Here is a 26,649-nt window from a genome sequence, read left to right as displayed (position 1 = left end):
CTGTGACCCCTCCCATCGTAAAGTTGTTCCCTCGGATGTCTTTTAGGTTTCTATTTAACGCTTCAAAGGCCCCCTTGTGTGGTATAGTGCTTTCGTCCGAAACTATAATTTTGCAATCGCGCAACACTTGTGCTGCGTTGCTTTGTTTTGGGATATGGCACAATGGAGTTTCAGTATGATTAAGATTTAATAAGTCTGTAAAAAAAGAAAGTAATTCAAAAGGCAGCCTGAAAGCCATGTGAGCAGTTTTACCTCCCTCCAGTAGTGTGGCAGCGATTCCTGATGACGCGACAGCAATACCCCGGTTATTTCTTACTTTTGCTAATATTAAATTTATAAGAAAAGTTTTTCCAGTGCCACCAGGAGCATCTAAGAAAAAAATGTCCACAATCTCCCTATCAATGCTGGCTAGAATTTGTTGATAAATATTTGCCTGTTCGTCTGTCAATAATTCCTCGTGATGCAATACTACCTCTCGCAGGGCGCAAGGGTCATAATTTGTCTGTCGTAGATATTCGCGATTATCCAGGTTTACTGCAGATCTTTTTGGTTTAGGTAAACCGAATTGATCCAAATGTTTTCCAGCTTGTGCTAAAACTACATCTTCAATCAATATCAAGCCTCTGTTAAACACCTCATTATTGAATAACTCCGCACCATTTTGCAATTCTCTTTCAAGTTGCCGTTTAATGTCGTCTGAAAAACTGTCCCTATATTTTTCCCAAAGGTTTAAGAGATCAGTAAGTTGACAAAAACCTATCATTATTGTGAACAGTTCGCGCAGCTTGAAAGGAGAATCGCACAATGCAGCTTATTCTAAAGTTGTGTCCCAATGTTTATCGTCCTCTAGCAGTCCAAGGGTGTTACACGCTAATTGAAATGTTGGATGGAAGATACCGTTGACAGTTTTTAAATATTCGAAGGATGTCGGCCCTCTAACCTCATGTAGTAATAAGCGTAGGTGGTAGCACTCGGTGTTATTTGGATGTATCGTATAGACCCTACCAAGAAAAACGGCAAAAAAAAACACGTTTGTTTTATGGAAGTCACCTTAAATATTTATTATATTCTGTTTTTAGTATTTATTGTTATAGCGGCAAAAGGATCTGTGAAAATTTCAACTTTCTATCACGATTCATGAGCCAGGCTCATGGCGGACAGTCAGATAGACAGACAGATAGGCAGACGGATGGACAGTTGAGTCTTAGTAATACTGTCCTATTTTTGCCCTTTGGGTACAGAACCCTAAAAAAAATTGAGGTGGGCACTCCATACCATACATGTAACCAAATGTCTTAAAAATATATTTAACCCCCTATTTTTATAGCTCAAAAAAAGAGTTTCCCCATACACACTTTGCACACCTATTTAGCTACTGCCTGCGACTCCATCCGCGTGGGTCTCGTTTAAATATTGTAGCACCATACAAACCTTCACACCCCCCATTTCATCCCCTTAGGGGATGATTTCCGGAATTAAAACAATTATATGGCCTTCCCCGGGTCTCAAACTATCTCTATACCAAATTTCATCTAAATCGGCAACACACAAACTTTGCACCCCTTTTAAACCCCTTTAGGGGTGAATTTTTTCAAAACGCTGATATTCGTTTTCTTGTATTGTAATAAGGAGTCCATACGCAAAGTTTCCAGTCTCTTACTTAAAATTTTATTCCATCCCCATACAAACTTCGCACCCCTTTTTAACCCCTTTAGGGGTGAATTTTTTCAAAATGCTGAAATTTATTTTCTTGTATTGTAATAAGGAGTCCATACGCAAGGTTTCAAGTCTCTTACTTAAAATGTTACTCCATCCCCATACATACTTTCAACCCCTTTTTCACCCCTTTAAGGGTGGAATTTTCAAAAATCCCTTCTTAGTGGATACTTGCGTTATGTAAACTACCTTTTTTTGAAAAAATCAGCTTTCTACGTTCAACGGTTTGGGCTGGGCGTTGATTTAAGTGAGTGAATCAGTCAGTCAGTCAGGACTTTTTCGTTTATATATATAGATTTGGAGAGGGTGGCTATCCAAAATCGAAATACTGCTTTCGCCACTACATATATTACAGCTCGTCGTAATGCCCTGGCACATTTACGAACTTCAGTATCTTCATAACGCGAGTATAACATGTATCACTTAGGTGTAGGGTGTAGTCACCAAGGATGGTGTTACGTTTAAGCGTTAGTGGGCCGCAATCGCAGAGGAGATAGATGGTGAGGCGTTTCATCGGCCTTAAGGCAAAATCTACAGAATTATCGTTTTTGATTCGGACTACACTGAGGTGCCTGTTTAGGCGACAGTGTCCAGTTAGTGTTTTGGTAAGTATGCATAGGATTTTCCTGTTCAGTGAAAGGGCTTCCTTTATTCCTTTAGATACAAATAGGTTCCAGACCATATTGGACTGCTTTCCAGCTGTTGCTATTTCATTGGCCATTTTATTGCCTATGATACCGGCATGCACTGGGACAATCCGAGATTCTTCTTGATGCCTATCGTAGACTTTTTGTATATTCGTTTCCACACATTGTTGAATGGCGTATGCTTGAAATATGGAGGCAAAACGTGTTACACAATATTACAATTCGTCTATAATCTCCAAGCCTTAAGTTATCTTTCAATATACTTGGGGATGTTTCTAAATACTGTACTCACTTCTAAAGATAATGTTATGCTTTTGGGATTCATATTACGATTTATCATTCAGTTATTTCCTTGTCTGATCGCTATTTTATTACGAATACTAAGTGGGTGGATCTTTTCTGTGATAAACTTTTGGGTTTGATTGTACCTATCAATAGCCCGGCACCTACAGAAACATTCAAGTAATACCAAGCGGATAGATGGTTGCATGCGTACTTTGTGTATAGAAATAGCGAACTGAATGCTATGTACCAGCATTCAGTTCTCCATTTCACACCACCCTATTTTTATCATCACATGTATATTAAATACTAGCTATTACCCGCGACTTTGTCCGCATTTTTCAATGTAACCACATTAGTTGGTGTTCTACTGCTGTCACATAGCTTAGATACAAATCCCTCATATATAATTATTCTAATGTATTAAGTATATTATGTTAGTCTATTTTTTCTGATTTTGCAAACCCGACTACCACATCAAAAAGTCTTTTAATTTCAGGTATAATACAAATAATGTAGCTTTTGTAAAGGCAAGAGAATTTTCAAAATTTATTCAGTGGATCAAGATATTACCTCCTACAACCTGACAAACTTTACCTTAGTTGATAATCTATACATGCATAAAAAATCCTATATATAGACTTATCGCGATATCTCAGCAACAATAAGGCTTAGAGACTTAATATTTGGTAGAAATATTCCTTTCGCCGAATAGAGATCAACTCGGAACGGATTTTTTCAAAATTCCACCCGCAAGAGTTTTTTTTTATTATGAACAGAACAACGTTTGTGGTGTCAGCTAGTGAATGTTACATTACAATAGATGGATTGCCGCGTAAATGAATATTAATAATATATAATAAGACGGAAAGGTTCCATATTCAAACATCTTTTTTTTATTTTAACAGTATTTATGGCTCGACTAACAATATTTGTTTCTAGTGCTAACGATATTATAAATTAAATAAAATACACACTGACAACATCCTAAAAACTATTTATTTTAGTTTATGTAAATCTGTCTTCTATGTTTCTTTTATTTAAATAAAAATACTCTTACCTTTTCTCGCAAGGACACACACGGTCAGAGATAATGTTAAAAACTTTAATAACATATTGTTTCAATAATTTCAGATCATAGATATATTCAGTACAAATGCCTCTATGAAACTAAACTGAACTGAGCTGTAAATAGGTAAATTTGATAGAAGACGATGCAAATGTAAAATAATTAATAATAAAATGTAAAGTAATTATTAATATGTAAAGTATTAATTTGGAACCGTATTCTTTATGACAAATGATAAAATAATGCAAAAAATATAACATTTATGTCCTTCAAATAATTATCAGGAAAAAAACAAACAAAGGATTGATATCGATTTTTAAATATATATTGATTATAAATATTTGAAGAAGATTGAAATTTTTAATTTTAAACGGTATCAACAAGGTATCAAGGAGGATTAAATAAACAAAATGGATTATCCTATTAATATTATAAATGTGAAAGTTTGTATGTCTGGATGTATGTTTGAACTTTTTTAACGCAAAAACTACTGAATGGATTTTGATGAAACTTTATAATAATATAGCTTACACACCAGAATAACACATAGGCTATTATTTATAAATGTATTGCGTGAATTATACTTTATATAGCTATACAACGTTTGCCGGCTCAGCTAGTATATATATAGGTATATTTGTACTAGCTGACCCAGCAAACGTTGTATAGCCGATATTAAAATCGCGACACAAAAGTAACTGTTGATCGTAGATGGGTGAAAATTTGAAGATGTGTGTATTTTTTATGCTGACTCATAATCAAACAAATCTAAAAAAAAATTGTCAAAAAAAAATAAAAAAAAAATTGTGTCGACCACCCTTAACATTTAGGGGGATGAAAAATAAATGTTGTCCGATTCTCAGACCTACCCAATATGCACTCAAAATTTCATGCGAATCAGTCAAGCCGTTTCGCAGGAGTTCAAAGTTTAACACCATGAAACGAGAATTTGGTATATTAGAGATTATATACTCGTGTAGCTAGTGCGGATGTACGTAAATGCGTGTATCCGCATCACTACGTGATATATTATATTTGCTTTTCAGATTTATAAATTTATTAAGTTTTGTTTGTTGGATATAGGATACGATAAATATTATAATTATTTTTTCACACATTACGAAGTTCATAATATCAGTGTTAGGAAAATACGTCCTAACGTTTGCTGGCAACTTTCCTTTTTGCGAATCGCGCTGCTGCCTCGTTTGTTATCGTTATACTTCCCTGGCACATTCCCTATTTGGGGTCGGCCCTCCTGATACAAGATCGCCACTGTTTGCGATCTTGGGTCATTACTGGCGTTAGGCCTTAGTTCTAGTCCAGGTAGTTGGTGGGCGGCCAATGTTCCAAGTCGCTATGCGCATGTTGGTAGCGCTGTGTCCGAAGTCGTCGCTTAGGGGGAACGCCCTAGCATGTATAGCATTCTTCGTATAGGAACTCTGACCGTCGCTTCGGGAGGACGCCCTAGATATCTCTATATATATTTGTATCTCGTTTGTTATCATTCTGGTTATTAAATAATGCTTCCATGTTTTAAAGCATTAATATCTCTTTCTTTATTGTTTTTTAACATTTGTATTGTTATTTTTTCTTTTCTTTATATAATGTTAATTGTTCATATCTATTGTACTTGTTAAAAAAAATTGGTGGCAGTTTTCGCAAATAAAGATTATTATTATTACTATAAAATAGTATATTTTATTACGAGTCGCGGAAAGCCTGTCATGGTGAGGGTTGACAGTCGGAACAAATTGCAACGACAGTTTCGCACGTGTAGTGAACAACCATTTTTAACACAGTTGCGAAAAAATGAAGCAATTTAATAGAATGATAAAAAACACAATAAACTCAACTAACTAATCATTTATTTCTTATAAAAGTTATAAGAAATGAAACCTAACTAATTCATTGAATCAAATTATTAAATCTGATATTGAAACAAATTAGTAGCTTCTTTTTAGAAATATTTGCATGAATTATAAAAACTCCTATGATTTTTTTTTGTAAACACTTCGTGGTTGGTTTTTTCTTCTTAATAGACATTATTTTGGCAGATGGGAAAGAGAACGCACGAGTTCGGAAAAGGTGAAGAAAAAGCTTGAGTATGTAATAGCCCACATCCCGAACGCTATACGTCCCTGCAATACGCCACTTTTTGAGCAACTGTATTAAAAAAAAATTTAGACAGATAGGGGGGTACCAAAGTCTTTGACAGCTGTGAAAACGTCGGAAAAGATTGTTTTAGAACTAACCTCTATTTTGATTAATTCACGCATACTAACTGTCAATACCAATTGTCATACAAATTGCGAGTGTAAGACGTAGCTTGTCACGCACACTAAACTTATAATCCCGGCCTGTTTTTATCGGTTCTCTAATAACATACATTGCTCTGCAGAAGACAGCACTGGTGGTTCCGAATAAACGGGCCATGCAGGTCCCTCTCGGGATAGCGTAAATCAGTGCCGGGAGAAACTTGTGTCTTCTATCGAGTCCACTGCGAAGGTCGCGGAATGGGGTAAATTGAACCTTGTCCAATTTATCCCCCAAAAGACTCGAGTTTGCGCGTTTACCACTAAAAAAACCCATTTGTCGTATCACCGCTCTTCGACAACACTTCCCTTAAAGATTCGCCTAGTATCAGAATACTGTGAAGAAACTGGGCGTCATTATTAGAGCACGGCAATATTTCAAGCCGGCCCACAAGCCACAAGCCACGACTGACAACCGATAACTGTAAAGCAGTAATGTGTACGCATTATTGTGTTTCGGCCTAAAGGGCGCCGTAGCTAGTGAAATTACTGGACTTGTCTCAAGGTGACTAGCGCAACTGTAGTGCCTCTCACAATTTTTGGGTTGGTCAAAAATCTTGAGCGGCACTGCATCTTAATGGGCAGGGCATATCAATAACACCAGCAGGATGTACCTTATTTTCATAAAAAAAAGATTTAGGGAGAAATAAAAAGACTATCACTTAATATATATATTTATTAATACTTCTATGTATCAGAGTTGTACATTTCAAGCGTCACTATTGATCTCTCTGCCAGTGTCAATTGTAGAGCTCTTTCGCCACGCTTTATATTTACAGTTGTCTTATCATCGCTGCAAAATAACAAAAGCATTACTTACATATATCTCGATAACTTCAGTTCGGGGTTGAGGAAGTCAAAGTCAAATAAACATTATTAAAAAAAAAAAGTAGAGTTCGTGAGAAGAAACTCAACGGCTCACTCTTACTCACAATTTTCAATATAATTGAGTATTTTACATTAGCTGTAATATACTTTCGTAATAGTTAGTTTGTAAAGTGCTGCATCAATAATGTTCAAAATTAAAAGCGTTTTAAACATGAAATATTGTGGTCATCATTGAAACCTTCACGCAACAGCATGAACGAAGCAGAAGAGTTCTGCTAAGAAAAAAAAAGAAAAGAAGAACATACATTCTATCAAAAAAGTATAGGGAATGGATGTTTCGTTTAAGATTTCAAATCCAAGTTTTGTTTTAGTTCTTGTTGTTATATTAGCACTAGTTTTCCATTTTGGCGCAAAGTTTAAGTTGCATCCGCCATTTTGATTAGATGCATGGCTGGTTTCAGTTAGATTATATCAAATATGTATGTAAGAATGGACTAAAGTATTGATCGAAGTTTGAACAAATTCTGCATAGCCAATGGAATTTCGTGTTAGGAGACTCGGACAATCTTACAGACGGCTTTTTGTTTTTTTTTTATGCTAATACGGAACGAGACGATCAGGACGTTCAACTGATGGTAATTGATACACCATGCCCATTGCAATACAGTGCTCCTCAGGATTTCTGGCAATTCCAAAAACTCTGAGCCGCACTACTAATTGCGCTCGTCACCCTGAGACATAACGTGTTGTCTTATTTGCCTAGTAATTTCACTAGCTACGGCGCCCTTCAGACCGAAACATAATAATGTTTACACATTACTGCTTCACAGCAGAAATAGGCGCCATTGTGGTATGCATAATCTAGCCGGCATCCTATGCAAACGAGCCTCCCACTGGTGGCTTACGGTAAATCAACATTATCAAAAATTTGTGCTTAATTGCTTCGCCCTGCTATGTATGCCATCAACGTCTTCAACTGAAGCTCACATCGCATAAGTGATGCAAATAATGACTACTCATTACTTTATTTCTTTCACGAGTCCATCTGTATTATTTTAAATACTCATAGGTATGAAATATGTTGCTGTTCGGCCAGTCCCAAAAGACTTGAATTTTCTCCAAAATTCAATCGTATAAGAGTCGCTATGGACATGCTTGAACGAGTCAATTCCTACTCAACATTCATGAAACGCATTGTTACTGGTGGCGAGACGTGGGTTCACGAGTTCGACATGCAAACTAGTCAACAATCTTCAGAGTATCGCCTCCCAACTGCACCGAAACCGAAAAAACCGCGCGAAAATCGATCAAGTCATATTGACTGTCTTATTTGACTGCCTTGTATCTATTTGACTAGTGTCGTACACTCGGAATTCTTACCGGAAAGTCAAATGGTAGATAAAATATATTCGTTATGTTCGAACAAAGACCAGATTTGTGGAAAGAGAGGTAGGAATAAATAAATGTAAGAGAATTATTAAATTTTGCACATTCACACAAGGACATCATTGAAAACGAACTTTTCACCAAGAACTTGACCAAAACTATCGAGCCTTATTCAGCAGATATCGCTCGTTCTGTATCGTTTTCTAAAGCTCAATTTACCACTTCGGGGCACCTGTTTTCATTCGGTAGTAGACATAAAGAAGGAGCTAAGCCCAGGATGAAAATGGTGATAAAGCGCTTAAAAAAATATTTGATGATTGGATTATTCATTTGCGTAAGTGTATCGTTTCTGAAGGAGCATACTTTGAAGACGATAAGATAAATTTGAATGAATAACTAACATTTTATGTGTTAGTTATCTTTTCCGGGTAGTTTTTTGACAGTGTAGTATATCGATAGATTTCTAGAAATGCTGCAAAGTAAATATCAAACTTACTCGTTATACATAACAATAACCGTAGTATTCCTTGGCGTTACAAAAGCAACACTTTTGACAGATGTTTTAGATGTCTCGACAGCAATCCTATAAGACTGCTTCGGTACGAACTTAGTAATATGACCCAAGGCATAATACATTGGTTGTTTATAAAACTCTTGTTTGTCAGCAAAAACAATTATAGGTGAGTCGACGAAATTCTTGGCCCAATTCGGACCTCCTCTTGAATCCAAGCACAAGTTCCAATCTATCCATCCGACAATGTTGTGATTTAAATCCTGAAATACAGACAATTTTTTTTATTGTACAAATAGGCGAACAGCAAAATGAATAACCGGTTCCAAATTATTATATAAGCTAAAGTTTAAGAATTATTATGGAGAACGACTAGCTAACGGCCGTTTTCAATAACCTATTGGCAGATAGCATTGGACTATAACTATATTGGACATAACTATGGATAGATAAGATCTTGTCACTAAACGGTGACAGCAATGTATCCGTAAGTTAAACTAAGGGTAGATAGGTTATTGAAAACGGCCGTAAGTGTATATTATTTGTTACACATTATACATTGTTTTAACAATGTGCAATTACTCAGGCAAACACCAAAAAAGAACAAGTGTTTTGTAAAAAAAAAGAAGACTTAGTCTTAGAAAATGTGTGATTTAAGTTAATCTTAATTATATATTATAAGTTAATAATATGTATGTATATATTTATTTGATTTAAAGTGTTAATTGTACAAAGTATTGTTTTAAATAAAAGCGTTATCTCGCTATCAAACGTTAAACTTTGGCGAGTACAATATGTTTAGTTCTAACTTTGTATACTTTTTTATAAAAAAATTAATAATAATAAAAAAAACTTGAACTGAGTTGCCGACTTTTAATGTGAGAGGGTGCATTCGTTCGTAACTCGAAGGTCATTTTATGAGAGGAAGAAACGACACAAGCAAGTCATTTGATGACAAGCAATACGCCCTGGCCATTACAATGCAGTACCGCTTAGGACTTGGAGAGATTTTCAGCTTCGGTGCCAAACAAACCGAAACATATAGTGGGCTTTTACATGGGAAGAAGAACTGATAAGGAACTCCCAGCCTATCTACTTAGTCTGGCCATAACTGTTACAATTAAAAATAAACAAAATATTATATTTGAATTTGGAATCTGTCGTGTTTATATCGTACACTACTGCTGGGTAGCAGGAAAAAGTGCAGCTGTACCTTATAAGCCGGCATACTATCCTAAGGAACTTTCCTACAAAGGGAATGTTTAGGAAAAATCACCAGTTATGGTTGAAACAAAATCTTACCTTGATAATATCTGTGACATAAGTCTTTGCTCTGTCCCAAGAGCCCAGAAGAACCTTTGGGGATTCCCAGGGATATGAGCCTGGAAATGAAACGTTTAATAGTGATTCATTAGAAAAAGGGATCCATTAATAATAAATCCACCATTAATAATAAATAGGCAATTAAAAATGAATAATAAAAATTGAAAAATCCAAATGTGCACGCCTCGAACGCTCATGCTTAGATATATCTTTTTAAAAGTTAAATTTCGAATAAAATCGAATCACCTGCGTTTTTTTTTTTTAAAAACGAAAAGGCCTACAGTAGTGATTTTCGAAAAGAACCTTCACTGCTTAATTCTGACAATTGTGAAAACAAAATTAAGTCGTTCTCGAGATATCCGTACCACGCCGTTTTTTTGAACCAGACTATTAGGACGTCCACGATAAAAAAAAAATAATAAACTTTTTTTTATATTAATAAGTATTCGACAACTTTAAGAAAGTATCAGGATTATTCATTAGTGTCTCAGCTTTTTATTGATGTGCTTTTTATATTGAGTAAGAGTAATAGAAAAAAATAATAATATGCAGTTTAAAGAGTGGAAATCGTGTGCCCTTGACAGGTCGGTTATAAAGCACAACCTCGCCGCTTAGCCATAAATCTGCGTCCTTGTCCTACAGAGTACCAGCCATCTCCAATCTAAAACCTGGCCGTACTTATTATTTGATTATTAATTGTATCATTCAAAGATGAATTATTGGCAACGAAGTTCTCTCTAAATATTACAAATTTACGGATTTTTTGTTTATATTTGTAATATTCAATACATATCATAGACAACCCCTATAGCCCTGTGGTTAGTGACCCTTCCTACTGAGCTATAGAGGTCCCGGGTTCGAATGCCGGTAGGTGCATACATATGATGAATATAAATGTTTGTTTCCGAGTTATGGATGTCTATTTGTATTTAAGTCAATATATTATAATAATTATATCGTTGTCTTGCACCCATAGGCTATCCCTAGTTTGGGGCAAGATAATTTGTGTAAGAGTGTGTCAATATTAGTATTCATTCATTCAAATGAAAACTCACCTTCACAGGCTTCAGTGCCCAAAATAAATTTGTCAGGATGGTTTTTAGTCACCAAATCCAAAATGTCTGCAGGACTAAACTTGTCGGTGTAGTAATGCACTGCAATTCCGTCTATATATTTCAAGGCCTCTGGATGTTCCATTATTAACTGCAATTCAAAATAATTCAAATTAAATCTAGTGGTTGGGTCATGTGAAGAAAATGATTGGATGAAGATTTTCATCACTCATTTTTTTGTGTTCCAGTGAATTTGAGATTGGTTTAGATTCTCAATTCCGTCCATATTATATAATTCTCCTGCTCATTTGTATGTTAGTGAACTCCTCCTAACAGCTGGACTGATTTTTCAAATTTAAGTTATGTGTACCGGACAACGTCTGTCGGGTCCACTGGTATCACTGGTATTTCTATATTATTCTACAATTTAACATGAATTTATAAATCTACTTTAAAGTTTAAAACAAGTTATAACATATATTACTTACAATGTTAAACCACAACGGTATTGTGACGCGTTGGTCGTCACATGTCAAAATGTTCAAATCTTTAAATTCAGAATTTCTTATTGTTGGACCCAAATTGTTAACTATCCATTCACCCTGAAAAGAAAGAAAACAATTTTTATCTATGATTAATAATTAGGTTTAGAATTGTAGATTACTACGGTTTAAGAATTTTACTTCTCTGAAGAATATTACAATATTCACTTATAGAGAAAATATAATCTAATTACTAAGACCCTTATTCATAATAGTCTGCTACATTAAAGCATTGCTAATTCTCACTCTGTCTTCTTCTATTGACCTAAGTCAGAATGAGAAAAAACACTCCTAAGCGGCTTTTTAAAGTTAGCGGACCATTATGAATAAGGGGGTAAGTATATAATATTACTAGCAGTTGCCCGCTACTTCGTCCGCGCATAATTTCTGTTTTCCTATGAGATTATTTTCCTGCTGGAAGTGCAATCAAACTTGTCGACAATTGTCTTACCGCTAGTAAGAACCGCACTTCATAGTTCATACCTAAAGAAGTCGCAATTGACATTTTGTTTGGAATAAAGAGCGGACAGTTCTATATTTTCCAAACTTCCCCGTAAACAAATTTCAACAACATATTGTTATAAGCCTCTACGTAGGTACAACTGGTCGTGAAAGAAATAATTTCTGAGATGTACACCGGCTTTTTTCAAAGTTTGATTCTGGTTTTATTATTATAATAACATTATCGAGTAGCATAATTTCTTAACCAGAAACTGTTGCGATGTTTACATTGCAATTAAAATGGTATGGAACAAAATGAGCCGTGACAATATAACAATATCAATATATCGATTATTTTTCTTGTTTAAATCACGGACTAGTAAAAAAATAAGGACTCCGTGTCACCTTACATAACAGTGTAGCACCAAAACAAGCCGATTAAATGTGTAAATACATAGCCCCACGCACACACTTACACTACTACAGGCCGATAGGCGGTCATTATGAGAATTGTCATCGTCTGTGTCTCAATAAAATATTTTAAAAATACCGTCGTGCGTTGTGAACAAGTGTAAAAACGATACTATATAAGTATTTGTGGCCATATATGCATATTTAAGAGAGGAAAAATTGTGTAACTAGTATCTCACGTTACACACACACAAGCATAACAGTGCTTCACTTGCTAATATCACGGCGCGGAGTACTCCTTTTTTTTACTCGTCCGTGGTTTAAATATAAGTATTAACAAATTAACTAAGTTAAGTGACAAAAAATCAGAAAACACACACCAGATGAAACCCTTAAAAATAAATAACTAATCTCGTGGATTTTTTATTATTTCATTTATTTATGTGAGTGGGATTTAATTCAATATGATAAGAGCTCCTGACAAAAATGATAATAACATCTTCTGATGGCGTCGAAAAGGAATTATATTATATCGGTATAACTAAAAACTAAATTAAATTTAACATAATAAAAATACTGACCATTTCTCCAGGAGTCCATCCAAGTGTATTAAATGGTGCCAAATTGAGTACACCGTTGATTGGTTCGTTTGTTGTTGTAATGCCCCATATTGGTACACCTTCGGATTTATATGTTTGTAAAAATCTGTAAATGAACATAATATTATGGACATCAGACTGTATTTGCGGCCCATTTGTCACAGAACTCCAGCCGCAGGGGGATTAAACCCGGTGGTTGCGTTGCAATATCACTACATATTATTTAGGTTTAGTTTTCTTATATAAATCAATAAATGGTATTATTTATTGTCCTAAAGTATTCTTCTTCTTCGGCGTTACACTCTTGTTAGAGTGGTCGTGGTCGTCACGTCGAGGTTAGTGGCCTGTTTCACAATGCGACGTCACTCGTCGCGAACTGCCGCTCTTCTCGTGCATTCATGCAGAGTACCGTCGACAGCTTGCCTCACTTGGTCCGTCCACCTCATCGGGCACCTGCCTCGTGGTCTAGTGCCCTCGACTTTACCCTGCACTATTAAGCGTTCTATGGAGTCGCTTCCACGTCGCGATACATGCCCGAAGAAAGCTGCCCTAAATTATTTGAAGCTGTTAAAATATACGTCCCTCACAACATGCCTCGTAAAGCTAATTCGTGTATTTTTGATATACCACGCTATCGAAAAAAATTAGGCTCATTTTCACCAGTACCACGACTGCTTATAAATATTGTGAACTTAGACATATTTTCCAATAGTCTACAGGAATTTAAAAGTAATCTTCGGAAACATTACAATAAATAAAAACCATCCGTTATTTATAGAAATAAATAAATAAATATCTTTTATCCTTTTCATATCTAATAATTGAACTTTTGTAAATCAAAGTCTATAATCAACTTTAAATTGTTATTAATTGTTATTTTATATTATATCAGTAATTAGTTAATAGTTAGTAATAATAGTAGTAATAATATATTAATATTATTAAATAATAGTTAGTAGTAAGTATGTAATAGTTATCTAATAATTGTCCCAGCAGCAACTGTGAATGTTGTGTACATCTGTTATTGGTACTCACATCAGTAATGTAATTACCTAGATAGTGTTATGTAATTATTATACGTGTGTATTGTTGATGTATCATTAAGAATAAATAAAATATTATTATAAAACAAATTCCTCCTCCGCGTCTGTCTGTGTGTCTGTTCGCGATAAACTCAAATTTCCCCATGGAATAGCATGGTTCGGAGAAGGTTTTAGTGTATAATTTGTTAAGTTTTAGCATACATATTTGTATACATTAACGATATTTGTAGGATATAATGAAAAAATATAAGCCGTCTGCGAACTTTTTTTTGTCTATCTTATATAGGTCTACAAAAAAGTACTCAATGTGCCAATATGTCTATCTATAAAAAAGAAAGGATTTATATAAAGGCCAATTTGTTTCCCCCGGGGGCTGCAGAGGAGTACCAGAATTTACGAGGTCAGTTCCCTCCGTCCCTGTATATCTATCCTCGCTAGCACATCCAACGATTTTATTTCATTTTTAAATAAATAGATAAGATTACACATTTCCGTTGATTTTAGACTATACTTCACCTAAATTGGATCGCTCAAATGACGTCGTGGTATGAAATAGCAAACCAGAGGGCCTACCATCAACTTTTAATAAGCGATACGATTCCGATGCAGTTCAGTTTAGGTAGGTACCTGAATCGCTAACATTCGTACCATGAAGTGTTTTTTACTGAATGGCGTTTGGATCACTTAAGAAGAATGAACGAAATAAATTTGTCTGTGGTGAGAAAGAGGTAATCAGGTGAGGTAAAGGTGCTCAGGTTATCAGGTGATAATAAGCAGCGCATAAGGTTTTAGAAGATGTTTTGTTGAAGAACTCAAGGTGAATGAAAGGCTTTCATCTATAGTCCGAGCGCGTATCCTCAGATACTTCGGACATATCACGCGATGTGGAGAGCATGCCATAGAGAGACTTGTTGTTCAGGGAATGGTCAACGTCAGTAGACCAACAGGACGCTCCCCTATGCGCTGGACAGACCAGATCAAAGCCCTAACCAGCACTCCCCTCAACACATGTGCCAGAGAAGCAATAGCAAGGGATCACTGGCGTATAATCGTTAATCGTTCGACGTGACCAACGACTGCTCTGTCAAGAGTAATCCGACGAAGAAAAAAAGCTTTATACATAAACTTCGAATACTACCGTAAGAGACGAACCCTGTGTGAAAGTGAGTTAACTATACTCACATAAAAACCTAGGTTTCAGAAGATAAAGACCATGAAACCGTTTTGAAACAATTTAGTCTCCTGCCAAATTGGACCGCGTTTTAATTTTAGTGTTTTATTGTTACTGTTCTGTGTTTTACCGGATATTAATTAACAAATATAATGGTTCTATTGTGTAGTATTAGATTGTGTTGTTACATGAAGCAACATTGCAACTAAAGAAATATTTCAAAAAGGCAAATACCTACTGGTCTTTCAATACTACTTCTGTGATGTTTATTTTCATAAAACATGTGCACAAAAATACTAAATATTACCTTTTATATACGCAGTAAACACTCTATTTTCTAAAGATTATTATCATTCAAGAAAACATGTGTTAGAAAATAAAATACTATGTACGTGAAAATGACGCCGTTTATCAATATATTTTGTCATAGGGATTGTCCAAAAGCAAAATACTACACACTTCACTAACTCACTAAGACATCTGTAAAACTAGCACACAAGAATATATTAAATTTAGTCTCGACGTAATGAGGAGAGTGTTAGTCTATTAGAGCTTAGGTCGTTGTAATGCGTTGACTCCGATAATAATGTCGCTGCTATGGGCACATGACACCGTTAGTCATACTGAACTCAACCTTGTGTAGTACTCGTACGTCTGAAAGTCGCCTGTGCTATAAGCTCCGTTAGCAAAATGTCCATTAGTCCATACTTAAGGTGATAATCAGCATATGTCTGATAGTATTCTTTCCTCAGTCGACTGTAGCCCGTAAAAGCATTGTTGGTCTTCATCCATGGCGGTGGAGACCATGTTGTTGCTACGATGTCCAGAGGCACTTTAGATACTCCCAGCATTTGGTGAATCATTGGAAGCTGAAAGAAAAATATTCAGACACTTGGCTTATTTTTATCGCGTCTAAAAGCTACTGTAAACCCAAACGCTGACAGCTCTTTCCGTCAACGGATCAGTCTAACTATACATTGCAGAAATGCCGCCAGTTTTATTAAGTAAGTTTTAATATTATTGAGTTTTATACATGGCGAAAAGGGCAAGAGGATCATGTGATGGATAGTGGTGAAGTAACTGCCTATGGACATTTGAAACAACAGAGGTCATGGGATGCGTTTGTTGCGGCCTTTAAGGTGAGAGTATGCACTAAGCGTCTAATTATCCTAAGTCATATTGTTTCACGAAAACTACAGCTGACAATTCTATAAAATTACTGTGCGTGGTAAAAGTTTCTCGGAAATAACGCGGTTCTAGTATGCCAAACATCAACATGATGCGAGTGGAATTTTGCAGTTTGACGGAGTGTCCGGTGTAAGAATTAAGCCTCTTGCCCGTTTCCCCCACTTATATAAAAAAAGCGTAATGGCATTGAGAATTCAGGACCTAAAAAGCTATCATTGGCAAATTTTTCATTCAAGAAGTTGACTTTGATTTTTTTATGGTAGGGGAGGACAAACGAGTGTACGGAATCACAGGAGCGGCTTTAAGAAAGGTGTACGCATTTCTTTGAAGATGTCCATGTCCATGGAAATACTGTACAAGGAAGCTTATTCCACCGCTTGGAAGTACTTGGTAGAAAGTTCCTTGAAAACCGTACTGTGGAGGAACGCTGGTGGGATGGGGTGAGATGGTGGGAATCATATCCTTATTTATGGCGGGTCATGCGAAGGTAGACTTCAGCGGCAGGAATCAGGTACAGCTCGTTGGAACACTCGCCGTGATTAATGCGGTAGAAGTCACACAACGAATGAATGGAATGTAGGTCATCTTGAAGTAATGCCGTGCTCTTTTTATGATGCCCAGCTTCTTCGAAGCCAATTTGACTTTGCCGTCCAGATGACCGCGGAATTGGCAATCGCTCGAGATTTTGAGACCCAGTATCCCGATAGTAGGCAAGGTATTAAAGGAAGCTTTGATTACTTTAGCGTACCAAAAGTTTTTTCACTTCAAACTTTACACAAAGTTTTAAATAAATCCGAATTAATGCTCAGATTGCCACGTAAATGTAATCTACATGAATGAAGTTACGGGAAGCTGCTAGTAGTCTTTTTATCTACGGACCTTATACTGGAAGTCCTCGGGGGCTAGGGTGAAGTTTGTTAGATGCGTGTCATTAACTGGCGACTCGTTGTAAGCATACGGGTGAGTAGAGAAGTCAGAGCCACCGATTGGTACCCGCGCCATGTTGTACTCAAGACCACGGATACCGTAATACGAGCTGAAAAATAACAAACATAACTAACTACTAACCATGGAATTCAAGTCTGGATACATCATAAATAATACTAGGCCGGTTTTTTTGTGACAATAAGGGATGAGACAAGCAGGACGTTCAGCTGAAGGAAATTAAAACTCATTGCCCATTACAATGCAGTGCCACTCAGGATTCTTGAAAAACCCTAAAATTCTGAGCACCACTACAATTGTGCTTGTCACCTTGAGACATAAGATGTTAAGTCATCATCATCATCGTCATCATAATCGGCTAGAAGACGTCCACTGGTGGACACTGGTCCTACACTGCCACTCATCCAACGTATTGCGGCGATTTTAACCAGAACGTCGGTCTATCTTGTGGGGGGCCTACCAACACTGCGTCTTCCGGTACGCGGTCGCCATTCGAGGACTTTACTGCCCCAACGGCCATCTGTCCGTCGAACTATGTTAAGTCATATTCGCCCAGTAATTTCACTAGCTACGGTGCCCTTCAGACCGAATCTTTTCATTACTGCTTCACGGCAGAAAAAGGCGCCGGTGTAATACCTATAATCTAGCCGGCATCCTGTGCAAAGGAGGCAGAGGAGCCTACCACTAGTATATGCCCTAAGTCGCCTCTAGCCACACCCTCGCACCTAGTTTCCTATTCTTTTACCCCGCAGAATCACAGGGAAAATTGGGATGGGGTAATCGTTAAAGAAAACATGTCCAGTGTCCATAACCTATTCTCGTGTACAAATATTTATAGCATTTACTGAAACTTACTCTATTAAACTTTTGCGCAATTTTGGCGGTAAGCTTTTCCAGTTAATTCCGGCGGCATCACTTACAGCTCCACCAAACCCTTGTATTTTTTGATAAGTCTTTTTTGGGTGCAAAACAAAGTGAAACTTGCTGAAATCATCTAAAAAATATAAAGGTAAAAGCGATATAAACTGATAAAAGCTGACAATGAAATAGAAGTTCGTTTTAGGAAATTAAAACAAGACTGCTCGTCAACAAATTGAATTGAATATTATTTTATTTATTAATGTTTGCTACAAACAGTTGCAAAAAAATTAAAATTTTATTTAAATTAAAGCTTTTGTGAAAAATAAAACTATAGATATTTAAATCGGCTTTACTCAGTGGGTAACCGACTACAGTAACCCTGATGAAGGACCTCCTAACATTCGGATACTGCACCCGAATTAAATAAATAAGTTGGGTGAGCTTGGAGAAGTGAGGTGTTATAAATACAGATAACTTACCGCTTTTTTCAAACGTCCCAGGTTGTTTTTGGAATCTTAACCCACCCTGAAATATTTAATCATATTTAAATACAAGTAACTATAATACATTTAAATCGACAAATATCAACATTGCTTTTATAAATTTTATGAATTCACTTTATGATCATCGTATTCAAAGTCTGATGTTCTAGTATATATAGGTTATATCTATGATCTGATGCTTTAGGCTTATGATCAATTTAGATTCCATTTTCAAATTCCTATCGAATTTCTTTAAAAAACATTGTTTCGTAGTAGTAGTAAAATATTAGGAAATTTTAAACAGGTTCATTGTTAAGTGTGTTAAGTTTTGTTAATAGGTTATTTTAAAAAAGTTTGGTTATGTATATGGATTATATGCAAAACACCCATCTTTGATCAACATAAAGTTATTTTATTTTAAAAATAGATCCGGGGGTATATACTATATAAGCCGTACTTAGCGTGGCCTACGGCAGTTCTAGTTCAGACATGAAAGTGAGAAGGAAAAGAAGGAAGAGAAGAAGAAGTAGTGAAGAAGAAAAGTGGAAAGTGACAGGAGATGAAGAAGATAGAAGAGAACTAGTGTTCGCTGCGGTATGATCTGCTGAAGTCACACCGCATCGAGAAGAGGAACAGCGGCAGACCGGAGAAGTGCAAGTTCGGAAAAGTAAACGCAAATAAAGGCTCGTTCCTATAAGCTGAGTATTTATTTCCAATCCCTGACCCACTCTCGTGACAATATTAACATTATTTCTTTGATTTGTGAGTACCACATAATAATAACGTACCAAAGTAAAAAAAGGCTTGTGTGGTTTTATGAAACCACGGTAAAAGTGAAACGTTTTTTTACATTATAGATATTTAACTAAAAATTTTTGGAATAATATTCCACTAGGTGTATCGTTGTTTACTAAAAGCAAGTAAAAATTTTACTTTAATCAATAAAAACATTTACATTAAACACTGACAAAAACAAACAAAATAACGTGGAGCACTGGCACAAATGAGTAATAGTCTATACACTAAACGGTCAGCTGCTGCGACTTATAAGCGCCGCCCGACCGTCACGCGACATGCAACACACTATGTATGATGTAATAAAAGTTTCACTTTAATAATATGAATAAAGGTTTAAGACGGGTGTAATTATAAAACATATTTCATTAATTATTTTATAAAAAAAATTACATTGTGCATTTATTTAGGCGATTCGTCGACTTTTCTGCAGTATACAACTGTCTCATGCGAACACCCGTCTTAATACCTTAAAAAGTGTTTTATTTTAATCAATAAAAATAAAAACCCAGGTAATATTCTTTTTCTTTACCTCAGAAGAAGTATAAACATAGAAGGTATCTTTACTGGGTATGGACCTCTGTAGCTCATCGCAGTACGTCGCATTACAAACACATACCACCGACTCTCCAGGAATCTGCTTCGAAGCACATGGCTTATCTAAAAAGATATTTTGAAGAATTTACTATCATCATCAGCTGGAAGACGTCCACTGCTGGACAAAGGCCTCCCCCAAAGATCTCCACTACATTGGGTCCTGCGCTGCCCTCATCGAACGTATTCCGACGACCCAGAGTCCATCTTGTTGGGTTCCTACCTACACTGCGTCTTCCGAACTATCAGTTTCGCATTAATTTGGGCTATGTTTTAGTTCTTCTACGGATAAGATCCGTTAAAAACCTTCGTCTTCAGACACTGTGGTTGGGACGAGAAGATGTTACAATAAATGTATATCGCCATATTATTCATTAGTATCTATCTATGCACAAACTTAAAAACTGTAACATCTTTAAATGCACTATTATGGATGGCAAAGTTTAAAACCTACTTTTTTAAATGAAAATAAGGGTCGAGACGAGCAGGACGTTGAGCTGATGGTAGTTGATACTCCCTACCAGTCAGGATTCTTGAAAAACCCAAAAATTCTGAGCGACACTACAATTGCGCTCGTCACCTTGAGATATAAGATGTTAAGTCTCATTTGCCCTGTAATTTCACTAGCTACGGCGCCCTCCAGACCAAAACATAGTAATGCTTACACATTACTGCTTCACGGCAGAAATAGGCGCCGTTGTAGTACCTACCCATAATCTAGCCTAAACTCGGTAAACTTAGCAGATAAAAGAATTGATGGGGCTACAAGGTTTTAGATTACAGCCATGCGTAAAGCGATGATCATATTGTTACAAAGGTTCAACGAACGATAGCGAGAGATAATGAATTTGATAGGCATTAGCTTGCGTAAAGGAATCTTGAACTTCACATACCTATAGATAGCGCGCGAGTTGAAGGCAGATTTCAGGAATGCGATAGTGCTGTGATCTAATTATATTTGATGACCATAATCATGAATGTGTCGATAAATTTATCGATAAATTAAAATGCTATAGGTTTACCATTTTACACTAGGTTACAATCTAAAATTTTTGTTCTGCCTTTCTTCAACATACATGTCTAAAACATTTATCTCCATTTCTCGTGCTAGGTGATGAATAAAAACTGTTTTTTTTTTTTGGAACGGAATCTTAAGGACTCGGATCAGTTAATATTAAAATCAAAAAACTAACATTGTATCTCAACTTCAGCTTCATTCGACGGTAAAGCACTACACTGCAGGCGCGTGAGCTGAGGTGTGCGGACAGCGGGGGGAGATGCTCCCGCTCATTACCTAAGACCCCGACTGCATTCAACTCGCGCGCTGAATATAACTAGCGTCAGGCCAGTCTAACTCCCCGTGTAGCTATCGAAAACGGAAGTACGTGCGGCGGCCTCTACACAGTAGGTCAGCCAGTAGGGACTCAAGACCAAGCCGTGACGCACGCGCGATTTTAGTTCACCTACCTCACCGGTCGGAACGATCTTTTAAAAATGGAGAAACATAGAAAAAGCAAAGCATGTAAAGAGTCATTGTGATACTTATTTAAATTTTTTAAGATTCCTAAAGATCCTGCAACGATCTAATTTATAGTGATTATGATGATAATGAAATTACCATTCATTTAGGTAGCCATTTATTTCCTATGCTAAGTAAGTAGGTATTACTATGTCGTGGTCTTCCAACGCATGCATTACTATCTGCAACTAATGTAGGTTTGACAACGAAAGAATATTGTTTTAAAATTACGATTACCTATTTATATTATGTATAGAAAAAACTAAGCAATTCTTAAAAGATGACCTTATACTAGGTAGCAACAGTTTTGGGAAAAGAAGACAACCCTATTGTCTTCAGAATACGAGTAGGTAAGAGTCACGCGATAAAAAGAGAGGGAATTTCTGGGTAAATAAAAATGTAGATTAATAGCGCTGTGCGATCTTACTGTGATTACACCTTATTGCATGGCCGCAAGAGTTCCTATTTCTTTAATTAATTTTGCAGCGTAAGACTTCTGTACCTACTTGTACTATTATACATATATTCTTTGCTTGCGTGACAAACAGAGTTGCCAACAAAAACATGTTTTCTCTTTTGTTACTAACGACTATTCGAGAATATTCGAGACTTTTTTATAAATAGAAGCACCCTTGGTTCGTGGAGTCAATAGAGAGATGGATAACTTAGAGAGATACTAATAACAAACGATACTATTATGTTATCGGTGATCAATATTATTACTTCTAACTGATATATGGCAAATAAACAAAATATGGTAAATCTAAAAAGAAAAGAAAACTTCTGATTTTTTTTTATGAAAATAAGGGACGAGACGAGCAGGATGTTCAGCTGATGGTATACGTCCTGCCCATTACGGATTCTTGGAAAACCCACAATTTCTGAGCGACACTACAATTGTGCTCGTCACCTTGAGACATAAGATGTTAAGTCTCATGTGCCCAGTAATTTCACTAGCTACGGCACCCTTCAGACCGAAACACAGTAATGCTTACACATTACTGCTTCACGGCAGAAATAGGCGCCGTTGTGGTACCCATAATCTAGCCGGCATCCTTTGCAAAGGAACCTCCTACTCAAGTGTCGTTTCCTTGACCTGTTCTGTCAGTGCGTATTATTTTAGGTTTAGCAATAGGTTGTTTATAATATGTAAGATTTGAGTGAATGTATCTAAAAGACCGTGTAAGAGGTGGGCTGATGATGTGATTGAATACGCTGGAAAAGACTGGCTAATATTGAGCAAAGACCGAATAGTGTGGAAAAAAATGGAGGAGGCCTTCACCCAAAGAGGGACCCATACTACTAATTAAACATTTATTATTAAGAAATAGATAAAAAATACTAACATAAAACTATTCTCTTTTTAAGTTCTTATAATATTAGGCTTATGTTAAGTTTACTAACAATAATTATAAGTTTGTTTTAATTTTTAAATTTAGCTTAACTTAATTATGTAATTTAGTATGGGATATAAAAGGCTTTTTTATTTTATTTTTTTTTATATCTAAAAGCTATTTAAACAAGATAAGACCATGCAAATGTCATGTCAGAACTTGGTGAGGGAACAGGTGCCGTACGGTACAATTAGTTTTGGTGTATCTGAAAAATCTAGTGCCCTGTGGCCCTGCTGGTTTAGGAAGGTTGCAAGTTAACATAAGTCTCGAATTTTCGCGAACAATTTAGTTACTAACAACAAGAAAACATGTGTTTTATGTCTGTTAAGGTCAAGATTTATTTGTGCCATAAGTTAAAGTAAGTTCCTATCGAATTTTCTACCTCTCGCGACCGTTCGGCGTGGCCTTTGTAACAATAATTATTGGGTTCCCTTTTACTTCTTCTTTAACGCTAAAGTTGAATTTTAAACATAGCATTAATTAATTAATACATTGTGTAAATTCATTCAATTCTTTTGGATTCATAATTCTTATGAATATGACATTGCTTAAATCAATAATCTGTTAAGTTTTAACAGCTGTTATAACAAATCTATATATATAAAAATTAATTGCTGTTCGTTATTCTCGCTAAAACTCGAGAACGGCTTGACCGATTTGGCAAATTTTGGTCTTGAATTATTTGTGGAAGTCCAGGGAAGGTTTTAAAGGTGAATAAATATGAAAATATTTTGAATTAAATAAAAACAACAATTTTGTTTTTTCTTTAATGTGTCCCCCGTCATTCAGTAATCAAATTGAAAGAATAAGTTAAAATGAATAACTAATTAGAATTTTTGTATCTTTCTAACTTTCTCAGGAGGTAAAAAACAAACTTAATTTTAGCTACCTATAGTTATTTAACTTTGTTACTTAACTGATTTATTACAATTGTTAACTATGATGGCAATACAACGTTTGCTGGCTCAGCTAGTATGAAATAATTATTTAAATAACATATTGCATAATTTATATTTTAGGAATAAAAAAGATTCCTACAGACATACCTTCGTACTTAGCACGAACACATGCTACCAATATTAACACAGAAAAAAACTTCAACATTGCTTTCTAAGAAGTCAAAACAAACATTGAAGGACACGTGTTTGCTCAATACTTCTACGAAAGTAATTGAATGAATGAAGCGACACTTACTGTCTCTTATAGTCCGATAACAATTGGTGAGACGAGTAATATGTATTGTGTCATAGGTCGAAATAAGACTGAAGATTAGATGATTTTATACGAACTAAAACATGAAATTGTTTGTTTGATACGCTTTTCGGCGGTTATGGCGATGATAACGATCACATTGTAATTATTATGACGGGTACTCAAGATAAATATTTTATTAATTTGACGCTGATATTTCGATCCGGTTGCATGAATCGTGGTCACAGCGGGACTGCGGAGGCGGCGAGAAACACTTGACACTAATAGTACATCAATCTGTCCACTGCCAAGGTCTTTCTCTGCAGTACGAATGCAACAAAAAGATCCGAAAGTATGGACGTCGTCAGTAGTGTGTGTCGTGAATTAGGAAATCAAAAACCAAAACGAACTAGACGCCAAGTGGACAGATTGGTGTACTACTAGTGTCAAGTGTAAAGTCAATAAAGGCCGGCAACGCTCTTGTGATTCCTTTGGTGTTGCAAGAGAATGTGGGCAGTGGTGATCACTTAAGGCGACACTAAATGCTAGCGACCTTGAGCGATATGGGTTCACGCCAGCCGGCCCGCGATTTATGTAACAAAGCCAACATTTTCAAAATTCTTGCGTGGAAATCGTAATATTTTAACAGGCGCAACCGTTTATATGCTTACAATTCTCATTATTGATTACTAATCTGAATAAAATGAACCTACACAAAAAAGTACAAGCTACATAAATACCTTTTCTGAGAATAGTACTAAACAAATGCGTCATGCCTAGAAAAAACTTGTTTAACTGCAATGAAAAGTGGTAGTTCAAAATAGCTCTGAAGTGTTAACTATAACCAACAGCAAACATTAGAAACCTACAAATAAGCCTTAAGGGTATGTGTTATATGATAAAATAGTGTTCATAGCTCCAAATGGTGCATTTTCACTACTAAACTTGTCTAAAATGCCTTGTTTGCGTGTTTTCTGCTTAGCCTTCGCCATAACACCAGGTGACCCGTTCCAAAGTTCCGCGATGATAAAAGTTTAAAAGCATAAACAACGATAACAGAAAATCTAACTGCTTCCGGCAATTACAATACAGCATACATAAATATAAATGTTAGTAATGTTTACTTTTTATTTATCACCAATTTCAAAATTAGAGAACATATTTTTAATCTATGCCACGTCGAAATTTAGACTTGACTATATGTCAGAGTCAAATAAACTTTATTCAATTATGCTAAAAACTAAGCGCTTTCGAATCGTCACTACAAATATTTCTTTTGAATTACTAAATTTACCATATGTTCGGAAAAAGTTGAGCTCGTGAGAAGAACATATAAGAAACTCAACGGCCACTCTTTTCAATCAAATGGGGTATTTTACAATGGCTGTAGTATACAAGACAAATTAGTTTGTAAGGTGCTGCATCCAATATATGAGTCGTGTTTAAATAATATAAATTATATCATAAAAATTAATAAAGAATTAACTATATAAATGTAAATTATCGTATATTGGATGCATGAACCTTTAGAGCTTTTTTTTATGGAATATGAGGACAAACGAGCGTACGGGTCACCTGGTGTTAAGTGATCACCGCCGCCCACATTCTCTTGCAACACCAGAGGAATCACAGGATCGTTGCCGGGCTTTAATGAAGGTGTACGTGCTTTCTTTGAAGGTACCCATGTCGTATCATCCCGGAAACACCGCACAAGGAAGTTTATTCCACAGCTTTGTAGTACGTGGAAGAGAGCTCCTTGAAAACCGCACTGTGGAGGACCGCCACACATCCAGATGGTGGGGATGATAACCTCATGTCATGTCGTGCGAAGGTGGAATTCGGCGGCAGGAATCAGTTGAAACAGCACTTCGGAACACTCCCCATGATAAATGCGGTAGAGGACACATAATGAAGCGTTGTCTCTACGCAACGCCAAGTGATACAGCCGTTTACAGTGCACTGGGTCCCCGAGCAACAATCCCACTGCTCTGCGTGGCACGCGGTGAAATGGATCGAGCTGATAATATCAGCCTGATACTGGGATGCGCCAGACCAGAGATGACAGCAATACTTCATATATGGCCGGGCCTGCGCTTTGTACAGCGCTAGAATGTAGGTCGGATATTTTACGGAATAGCTTGAATTCATTGTTTATGTAAGGATACTTCGTTAACATGATGGTCATGATTACTGTCATTATCAGTAATTGCGTCGAACAAATACAATGATTTATTAAATTTAACAGGTCGACCTGGCACCACACCACAAGCAGCACCCGTTCACGAGTTGACGCATGGACCAGCCATCGTTCCCTATAATAGAATGTAATGCCAATGCTTAATGTATC

The 26,649-nt window shown here is 36.2% G+C and overlaps 2 protein-coding genes across 3 annotated transcripts in view; both read right to left on the bottom strand.

The window, feature by feature from the left end:
* LOC126966830 (lysosomal acid glucosylceramidase-like) overlaps window positions 1-3,857 on the bottom strand; it is a 44,057-nt gene extending 40,200 nt beyond the window's left edge. For both annotated transcript variants that reach the window (XM_050811089.1, XM_050811098.1), the window contains exon 1: window positions 3,706-3,857. In XM_050811089.1, coding sequence (XP_050667046.1) covers window positions 3,706-3,760 — 55 coding nt within the window. In that variant the 5' untranslated portion in view covers window positions 3,761-3,857. The remainder of the gene's footprint in view (window positions 1-3,705) is intronic.
* A 2,830-nt stretch (window positions 3,858-6,687) lies between these two features.
* Window positions 6,688-24,326, bottom strand: LOC126966844 (lysosomal acid glucosylceramidase-like). Its single transcript, XM_050811110.1, has 12 exons — window positions 24,158-24,326; window positions 20,137-20,264; window positions 18,807-18,852; window positions 18,322-18,460; window positions 17,401-17,557; window positions 16,042-16,202; window positions 13,102-13,225; window positions 11,615-11,728; window positions 11,130-11,277; window positions 10,054-10,133; window positions 8,737-9,014; window positions 6,688-6,819 (listed from the first exon to the last, which is right to left on the bottom strand). The coding sequence occupies exons 1-12, from the start codon at window positions 24,213-24,215 to the stop codon at window positions 6,714-6,716; spliced, it is 1,539 nt and encodes a 512-aa protein (XP_050667067.1). The 5' UTR covers window positions 24,216-24,326; the 3' UTR covers window positions 6,688-6,713.
* Window positions 24,327-26,649: the final 2,323 nt, after the last annotated feature.

Source organism: Leptidea sinapis, chromosome 1 (genome assembly GCF_905404315.1).
Source record: "Leptidea sinapis chromosome 1, ilLepSina1.1, whole genome shotgun sequence".
Lineage (NCBI taxonomy): Eukaryota > Metazoa > Arthropoda > Insecta > Lepidoptera > Pieridae > Leptidea > Leptidea sinapis.
Note: the sequence above shows the minus strand (reverse complement) of the source record. Positions and strands in the feature narration are given on the sequence as shown.

What these genes read in the sequence shown, in the direction of transcription:
- LOC126966844 (XM_050811110.1), bottom strand. Translation starts at nt 24,215, where the DNA reads ATGTTGAAGTTTTTTTCTGTGTTAATATTGGTAGCATGTGTTCGTGCT. An exon ending in TATGCTGATTATCACCTTAA is followed by an intron (nt 13,226 to 16,041) that starts GTATGGACTAAT and finishes GTTCATTTACAG; the next exon opens with ATTTTTACAAACATATAAAT. An exon ending in TACCGTTGTGGTTTAACATT is followed by an intron (nt 11,278 to 11,614) that starts GTAAGTAATATA and finishes TTTGAATTGCAG; the next exon opens with TTAATAATGGAACATCCAGA.